This window comes from Chenopodium album, chromosome 8, assembly GCF_948465745.1.
Source record: "Chenopodium album chromosome 8, dcCheAlbu1.1, whole genome shotgun sequence".
NCBI lineage: Eukaryota > Viridiplantae > Streptophyta > Magnoliopsida > Caryophyllales > Amaranthaceae > Chenopodium > Chenopodium album.
In genome coordinates this window covers 68,811,160-68,820,530 of record NC_137841.1, presented here as the reverse complement: position 1 = coordinate 68,820,530, position 9,371 = coordinate 68,811,160, and the positions used below count along the sequence as shown (strand labels likewise).

Sequence of the window (9,371 nt, the reverse complement as noted above, 5' to 3'; positions counted from 1 at the left end):
GATACGGAGTATATTGAATGTCTCAACATATTTCTCCGTACAACTTTAGACATGTTCTCTTCAGCTTAATTTCAGTTCAGTTCAGTTCTTAATTTTCTTCTCTCATAAACAATTTAGTTCGGCTCAGTAAATCATGAACAAACTCTTAGGGCCTGTGTCACATTTACTTAATTTCAGTTAAGTTCAGCTTCAATCAGTTCAGTTCAACTCCTAATTTCCTTCTCTCATAAAATATTCATTTTAGTTCAGTTCAATTCAGCTCTAATCAATTCAGTTCAGCTTCAATCAAATAAGTTCAGTTCAACTCATTTCAATAAATATGAACAAACACTTACTTTAACAACTACGTAAATCATACCATCTCCAAATAACTTGTCTAGCTCTAATTTTCACATTAAACATACTAGTTTAATTGATTAATTGCATATCGAATTATGACATATTCCATGTGGTCTATGAATCAATAAAAACAACAAACCAAAAATTATGATATCAACTTAAGTACTAATGACATCATCCTTAGTTAGGAGTAGTAAACTACAAGTTCAAGTATAATCTACGCGCTACAAAAGAGAGTGAGCTTAAAATACCAAATCTTTAAAAGAAAAAACCTCAAATTTCGCAAAATAACAGGGCACTCCAGTCCAAACTGTCGGAAGTGCCAAGACCAAATTCAGAAAAAGCAAACATACAACCCCACCACACCCAACAAAAATTAAAAATTTTAAAAATTAAAAATAAAATTAAAAAAATGAGGAGAGAGAAAGTTGCCATTTTGTCCGGTATTTGAGGGGTTTTACATTTCACTATTTTTTGCTCAAAATGACAGAAAATTGAAAGAAATTTCCATATAAAACAACCAACCCCATTACTTCACCCTACTCACTACTCATTTCATTTTCTGCATATCTTCTAAAATCTCCTCTTTTTACCCCCCACTTTGTTGTTGCACAGCAATGTTCAAGGCATTGAAGTCCTTTGAGGTAAAAATAAAACAAAAAACCATCAAAATTCTTCTGACTGTTGAAATTATATATTTTTAGGGTAAAAGTTTGGTTCTTTATTAGAAATAATTGATGGGTTTAGCCTTAATGTTCTTAACTTATGTGGGAAATTTCTTAATCTGTTTGTTTCTAGTTTCAGTTTATGAGGTAATAATCATGACATTTAGTATGGGTTTCTAGTATTAAGTCAATTGACACTAACCTCTGTTTGTGGAAAAGTTTGGATCTTTTTTGATGGATAATTGATGATGGGGGTCTGTTTATGATTTCACAATTTGTTCTTATTTGAAGTGGAATGAGCTTAGTTTACTTGTTTTAACTTTGTTTGAGGTAAAAACCATGAAATTTGATCTGGGTTTGTAGAAATGACTTAGGTTAGGGGTTAAAGTTTGGAGCTTTATCACAAACAATTTATGGGTTTTGCTTAAATTTTCGTAATATGCTGTTAAGTGGTGTGGGAAAAAGCTTAATTCACCTGTTTCTGTTTCTTTGATGCAAAAAGTTTCAGTCTTTACCTATAGCATGGTCCATAATGAAGTGAATAAGAGTAAAATCTAGCTTATTGTGCTTCTCTGTGTTTTTAGATTTATTTCTGAACATCTTTATGTTCTATTAATAAATGAAGGTAGTTTGTACTTTGTTTGATTCCATATTTTTCATATTTTTTTTGGTGTTTGTGTATTTTTTTTTTTGATAAATTGATATCAACTCTAGTTTGTAAAAGTTTATGATAAAGGCCCAAGAAGCTAGTATATGGATTTATTTGTTCTCTAAGATTTTAGGAATTTAAGAAGGTGTATAGCTCAAGCTTTGTGAGTAATTTCTTGGAAGATTTTTGAATATGCTAGTTGGAAAAAGGAAAAGTATAAGGGAAAACTTCTAGATGCTTCATATAGTCTTAAAACTTAATCCTTTTTCTGGGTTGTTCAAAAATGGAATCAATATTAAGAATTTAGATGTTCTTTTATCTTTTACTTTCCTAGGTTTTGCTGTTTGACTGGTGTTCAGCATTGAATACTTTGGGTGTTTGATTCTGATTCTTATATTCTGACATAATAGTTGAAATTTTCTAGTCCTATTTCTAAGACTTCACTTGTGTATATTGTAAGTATATTGCTAGAGCTTGAAGCATTATAGGTGACTATTCTTTTGATTGCAACATATATTTTATATTAGGGTATTTATAATGTGATAAATATATAAATCTTAAGGGATGTCTGTTGTGAACTTATTATAATCTGATTTACCTTTTTTACAGATATAGTCTTAACTCTTAAGGTTTTTTCTCCTGTAATTTATCTGAGGTCTTTTGTTTTATGTTGGTAACTATTGAAGCATTTAAGTTACTGTTTTATAATTGGATATGTTTCTTTATCTGTAGGGTTTTCAAGATTGAAGTAAGTAAAAATCTAAAGCGATGATGGCTGTGAGCTCAGCTTGTCGGGATGCAAACAAAATGGCGGCAGATGCTGGAAAATATGTCCGGTATACTCCTGAGCAGGTGGAAGCCCTTGAGAGGCTCTATCATGAGTGCCCCAAACCTAGCTCCCTTCGTCGCCAACAGCTTATTAGGGAATGCCCTATTCTCTCCAACATCGAGCCCAAACAGATTAAAGTTTGGTTTCAGAATCGAAGGTATATAGATTGTTCATTTGCTTTAATAGTTTGCCTTTTTAATTTTGGAACTTCTTACTAGTATATTACATCTTTAACTAATATATGTTGCTGCTTGGAATTCCAGATGTAGGGAGAAGCAGAGGAAAGAGTCGTCTAGATTACAGGCGGTGAATAGAAAGTTGACAGCAATGAACAAGCTGTTAATGGAGGAAAATGATAGGTTGCAAAAGCAAGTGGGACAGTTGGTTTATGAGAATAGTTATTTTCGCCAACATACCCAGAATGTAAGAACTTTTTTCTTGAAGACTCAATTTGTTCGTCTTGTCATTATCCTTTCTTGAAATTGTATGGCTTGTACTTGTAGTAATCATTTTTTTGCACAACTCTTGGTGAGGTTTTATACTAAGTTGCACGAAAATGGAAAACAGAAACATCAAAGCAAGGGAGTGTAGTAGCACAATTTTGATACATTAGTATTCATGGTAACACACATCCTAGGGCACTATATCATACGATTTGCTTTGTAGAGTGAATTAATTTCTTTGATTATTGCATAAGATATTAATAAAAAGGGTATTGAAAGTTAGATTAGTTTGAAAAGGTCATTATTTGGAATCTGAAGATTTTTGAGGGGAACTTACTGGCCTTTCAAAGAAAATGTCTCCCCTGTATTTCCCTGTATCAGAAATGAAAAACACGACTTTAATGAGAGCTTTCGTTCATCTAAGCTGTTTGCTTGTTATCTTTCATGATAGGAATATTATGATATTACTAGTACAGATTATGCCTTGTGATTAGTGGCAGTCTTTTGGTTTTACAAATCCGCCTATATATGAAGTATTAAGCTTTGCCACGATTCTTGTACAGGCGGCAACACTAGCCACCACAGATACCAGTTGCGAGTCAGTGGTGACAAGTGGCCAACAACAAGCAACCTCACAGCGTCCTCCAAAGGATGCTAGCCCTGCAGGGTAACTAGAATTGCTAATTTGTTCCATCTTTTGGTCAAGTATGAGTTCATTACTTTCGTATTGACTACTATCTCTTATTTTTGGTTTCAGACTTGTGTCTATTGCAGAGGAGACTTTAACAGAGTTTCTTTCAAAGGCTACTGGAACCGCCGTTGAGTGGATCCAAATGCCTGGAATGAAGGTAAACACTTCTATAATTCCTTATGCGATTTAGTTGTTCAGTGTAGAGAAAATCAACAAATAAGAAGTAATGTTTGTCTAGATTATGTCAATTTTCTCTTTGATTTTGCTAGACATAAACTAGTAGACATATAAGTGATCTGAAATCAGATCCAATAAATCAGTTTTGTTAAGGAATTGATTGTTGTTCCTTTTTGATTTCTTAAACAGCCTGGTCCGGATTCCATTGGAATCATTGCTATTTCTCATGGATGCACTGGAGTTGCGGCTCGTGCATGCGGTCTTGTGAGTTTAGAACCAACAAGAGTTGCTGAAATCCTCAAAGATCGGCTTTCATGGTACCGTGATTGCCGAGCTGTTGATGTGATGAATGTGATGTCTACAGGAAATGGGGGAACAATTGAACTGCTATATATGCAGGTAACCCAACAATCCTATTATTTCAGGCATTTCATTGTGGGCTATATTTGTAAAGATGACCAAAAAACTAATGTTTCATTTTATCCCTGAAGCTCTATGCACTTACTACGTTGGCTCCAGCACGCGATTTCTGGTTGATGCGCTACACATCTCTCCTAGAAGATGGCAGTGTTGTGGTAAGACTTTCTCAAACATAATAGAAAAGCATCAACATTTCCTTATATCTTTTGAATTCATCTCTAATGATTTGTTTGTGCTTTAGATCTGCGAGAGATCACTAAACAACACTCAGAATGGTCCTAGTATGCCATCAGTACAGCACTTCGTGAGAGCGGAAATTATGCCTAGTGGTTATCTAATTAGGCCCTGTGAAGGGGGTGGGTCTATCATTCACGTTGTTGATCATATGGACCTAGAGGTATGCAAATTCTATCTAGTGTTTGCGGATTCTGTGTCAAACTTATTAGATATAGCGTTTATCTTACTTCTTGATTTATGGATGAAATAGCCATGGAGGGTACCTGAAGTACTACGACCACTGTACGAGTCATCTACTTTGCTTGCTCAAAGAACAACCATGGCAGTAAGTTTCATAGCTCAGCTCATCCGCAGCTTAAAATGTCTAGTTAGAATCCCATGAATTTCTGTGTGGTGTCATCTAATCCTTTCGTGTGACAACCTTTCAGGCTTTAAGGCAGTTGAGGCAGATCTCTCAAGAGATTTCTCAACCAAACGTTACTGGCTTTGGAAGACGTCCAGCAGCCTTACGTGCTCTCAGCCAGAGGCTGAGCAAGTAAGTTCTTGACTATCTTAAGACTGTATTACTATATGCTTTTGGTTGTTTGCTTATAAGTTTATTTCTATGATGTTTCACAGGGGTTTTAATGAAGCTGTCAACGGATTTATGGATGAAGGATGGTCTATGATGGACAGTGACGGAATAGATGATGTAACTCTTCTAGTTAATTCATCTCCTAGCAAAATGATGGGTGAAAATCAATTCTACAGTAACGGATTTCCATCTGTGGGCACTGCAGTGCTATGCGCTAGAGCCTCCATGCTCTTACAGGTAGGTGATCAGATATTGTTTAACACTAGTAATAGCAATATACATAGAAAACTAATAAAAGAATGACAACCTATTCACTTGATTACAAGCTCAAGTACATGATTTTGATTTTGTGAAGTTGTAAAATATCAATAAAATTCAATATCATAATAACTAGCTGTCTTGGTTTGATAATATTGACCCAGAACTCTACTTGTCTAATAAAATGGTCATGGATTCAATGTTAGCTTTAGTCATCTAAATTGAAATGCATATTTTTGTGTTTCTTGATTCTGTTTTAGGCATAAATGATCAATCTCGCCCCATTACTTTAAACTCATTTTCTTTTTATTACTGTATTGCAGAATGTGCCTCCTGCAGTACTCCTTAGATTCTTGCGAGAACATCGATCTGAATGGGCTGATAGTGGCATTGATGCTTATGCAGCAGCTGCTGTCAAAGCTGCTCCTTGTACCATACCAGTTGCTCGTACAGGATGTGTTGGGGGTCAAGTCATTCTTCCTCTTGCACACACAATTGAAAATGAAGAGGCAAGAAATTATCTTTCATCATTTTTCTTTTGATTAATTTCATTGATGTTTTATAGCTGATATTGACAGTATAATTTGTTTGTTTGCAACAGTTCATGGAGGTTGTTCGGCTTGAAAATCTAGGTCATTATCGTGAAGACATGTTTATGCCAGGAGACATATTTATGCTCCAAGTAAGCATACTTTTGATCCTGTTTTTAATTACAATTGATGAATATGGATTATGGTTAAGAGCCATCTTAATTTCTGAATTTTTTGATTTCACAGTTATGCAGTGGAGTAGATGAAAATGCTGTTGGGGCATGTGCAGAACTCGTATTCGCTCCCATAGATGCATCTTTCTCTGATGATGCTCCTCTCCTTCCATCTGGTTTCCGAATCATTCCAATTGACTCTTCCAAGGTGATTATTTTCTTGAACTTAAACTACTCATTTGCAACGAATTTTGTTTTGTTTTTGCTACCTTGTTATATACTATACCCTCAAGACCTTAACTTAAATTGGTGGTAATATGACAGGATGTTTCAAGTCCGAAATGCACTCTTGACCTTACATCCGCCCTTGAGGTTGGCGCAGCAGGAAATAAATCACTTGCTGATAATAGCGGGTCTGGTAGTGGGAAATCTGTGATGACTATAGCGTTTCAGTTTGCTTTCGAGATTCATCTTCAGGAGAGTGTTGCAACTATGGCACGACAATATGTTAGGAGTATAATATCCTCTGTTCAGAGGGTAGCATCTGCGCTCTCCCCTTCTCGTTTTGGCTCTCTTAATGGTTCACCTTTATCTCCTGGAACTCCTGAAGCACAGACGCTAGCTCGTTGGATTTGTCAAAGCTACAGGTTTTTTTCATCTTTTACCAAACTATCCGAATCTGAGTAACATAGCTTGTGATATGCTAATCTTCAACATGTTACTGATAATAGTTCATCTACTTTGACAGATTCTATCTAGGTGTTGAGTTGCTTAAACCAGGTAACGAGGGAGGAGAGTCCATTCTTAAATCTCTTTGGAGCCATTCTGATGCCATTTTGTGCTGCTCTTTGAAGGTATCATTTTTCATATCAACAAACATTTACGTTCATTGTGGAATCAGCCCTTCAAACATTATACGACCTTTGTTAACTTGTTATCTCCTTTGAAACTTATACAGGCGTTGCCAGTTTTCACATTTGCAAATCAAGCAGGACTTGACATGCTAGAGACTACCTTAGTTGCACTGCAAGATATTACATTGGAAAAGATTTTCGATGAGCAGGGCCGGAAAACCCTCTTCACAGAGCTGCCTCAAATAATGCAGCAGGTCAGTGTATAGAGATACTTCGTATAATCTCATTTTAACCCCCTCTCCCCTGTCTCGCTTAATCTTTGTTCATGTTTTTAACTTTCAGCTTGATCCTTAAATATGTACTAATCATTTGTTTTCTTGTGCTATTTTCAGGGTTTCATTTGTCTACAAGGAGGTATCTGCATGTCAAGCATGGGAAGACCGATTTCATATGAACGAGCAGTTGCTTGGAAGGTGTTCAATGATGCCGAGGATGCACAGTGCATGTGCTTTATGTTTATCAACTGGTCTTTTGTATGAAAATCATGGTCATGTAGTTTCAGGGATAAATCAACAGTTTAGAAAAGTTAGAATTTTTCTTCTTTTTATTTACTTAGGAATGTCTTAGGGAAGCAATGAAGAGGGTTCTCTGCCTTTGGAATGGCTGATTTTGAGCTGTGCCCTAAATCATGTAGATCTTTTCTATTTTTGTGATACTTCCACACTTTGACCACCTAATTTATGATATATCATGTTTATGTTAAATACATCTTATGTCTACAATTATTTCATTCAGCGTATGTCTTTTTCTTTCTTCTCTCGTACTTTTCCTGCATAATTTACCACATTCAATTACTTAGCAGGTCATGCAGTTTTTATTTTTGCATTATCTTCTTGATTGTGCTCTCGATTCTAAGAGGAGTTACTGGATACCGTGAATTACTACTTCAACATTGTAAAATTTTCAGTTGCACAAAACTTGCAAATCAAAGTTTCTGAATAATTAAGTTGCTTCCTTTTGTATATGGAATTTTGGCTATTTGTGACATTGTCTATGCACATGCATAGGGGGTGAACCCAAAGGTAAGGCGATTCAAACTGCACTACTGCACTACAACAAACCCGAGCATCCTCAGAGATTGGGAATATATAGCAGCTTCACAGCCTCATCTAGTTTCCCCTGTAGTACATATTTAGTAATGGAGAGTTAACTCTCGAAATCATATGGGATTTCGGATGATAGCACAGCCTTTCTGGAGTTAGTATTCCACAGTTACTGTCAGTTGGGTAATTGGGTTAGTTCCTACAGCTTGCCATGCTTATACTCTTAGGACTCAACTATGAGTTCATGCGCGTTAATATCCAGCTTTTTACCTTTAGATACCAACATGTTTGTGACTAGAACAATGGAAGGTGAAGTGTTTTTGAGTCTTTCTAACAGAAATTATGAGTTTTAGTAAGAAATATTTAATGCTAAATGAGTAAATGGAATTTGTTCATATATATATTGGTGTTTAAATTGTGTTCCTAACAATTCAATTTAGAAGCTCCTTTGTATATATACCTGCTGTCTTATTACTTCTGTGCTACAAGGATGTATGTAGGTCGACCATATGTGGCTTACACTACATGAAGGCAGGCTGCGCGCTGAAAATGTGATCTCACTGATCTGCAGGTTAAGATAGATGTCAATCCTATGTGTAAAAGTAGCAATATGATAAAGAAATTGTGCTTTATTTAAGTATTGGCATGCTTGCTGCTGGGCTTGGAGGAAAATACTGAGATGTCTGAGCATCAATTGAGTACTTTTTCGTGTGCAGCGAGTTGATGAGTAAGTACTGCAAGAGCTAAATTTAGAGGAAAGCAAAGAGTGATATTAGTTCGAACTTCTTTTGCTGAATCAATTTTGTTAAGTTGCATACTGTTAGGACTAGATGTACAAATGAATCAGATGCATGCCTATAAGTTTTCAGCCTGTTTGACTTGATACGCCTTCTTAGCTTCTCGTATCAAACCAAACCTTCCTAAAGGTGGCTATACTCTAGCTCTGCCTCTACCTCGGGCTTTGGTTTATTTGATTGATCTAGTGTTTTATACATTACATAACCATTTGGCCACCTATGATATACTCTCTTTGTCCGGAATTAATTGTCACGTTGATACCTATAGTTGGCTGGGATCGGGTTTGGATGATTGCTGAAGTACTTACTGGGCCATCCAGGTGAAACACTTATTGTACGTAAATTAAATGATTTATAAGGAAGGTAGTACAAAGAGCATGTTATGTCAGTTTGATAAGAGAATCTGATTGCTAATGTCTTATACTAGCACTTTAAAAATGCTCACTATTTTTTTTTTCAGTAACTGTAATTGTAGCCCGTGATTATATAATTGGACCACTGTACCTTTATTTTGGCTAAATTAATAGTACTAAAAGCTTTTGCTTTTTCCTTATGAGGAGGAACAATTCATAATGCATGTCTAAATGAAAGGTAAATTATATGTGTAATACAATTAGATGTATGGATTGTTG

The 9,371-nt window shown here is 35.7% G+C and overlaps 1 protein-coding gene across 1 annotated transcript; it reads left to right on the top strand.

The window, feature by feature from the left end:
* Positions 1-755: 755 nt before the first annotated feature.
* LOC145642117 (homeobox-leucine zipper protein ATHB-8-like) lies at positions 756-7,605 on the top strand. Its single transcript, XM_081693208.1, has 18 exons — positions 756-983; positions 2,386-2,639; positions 2,746-2,905; positions 3,489-3,592; positions 3,683-3,773; positions 3,983-4,192; positions 4,285-4,368; positions 4,455-4,610; positions 4,701-4,775; positions 4,879-4,985; positions 5,069-5,261; positions 5,606-5,791; positions 5,884-5,964; positions 6,059-6,193; positions 6,310-6,632; positions 6,734-6,839; positions 6,944-7,093; positions 7,232-7,605. Exons 2-18 carry the CDS (start codon positions 2,422-2,424, stop codon positions 7,376-7,378), a joined length of 2,526 nt encoding a protein of 841 aa, XP_081549334.1. The 5' UTR covers positions 756-983; positions 2,386-2,421; the 3' UTR covers positions 7,379-7,605.
* Positions 7,606-9,371: the final 1,766 nt, after the last annotated feature.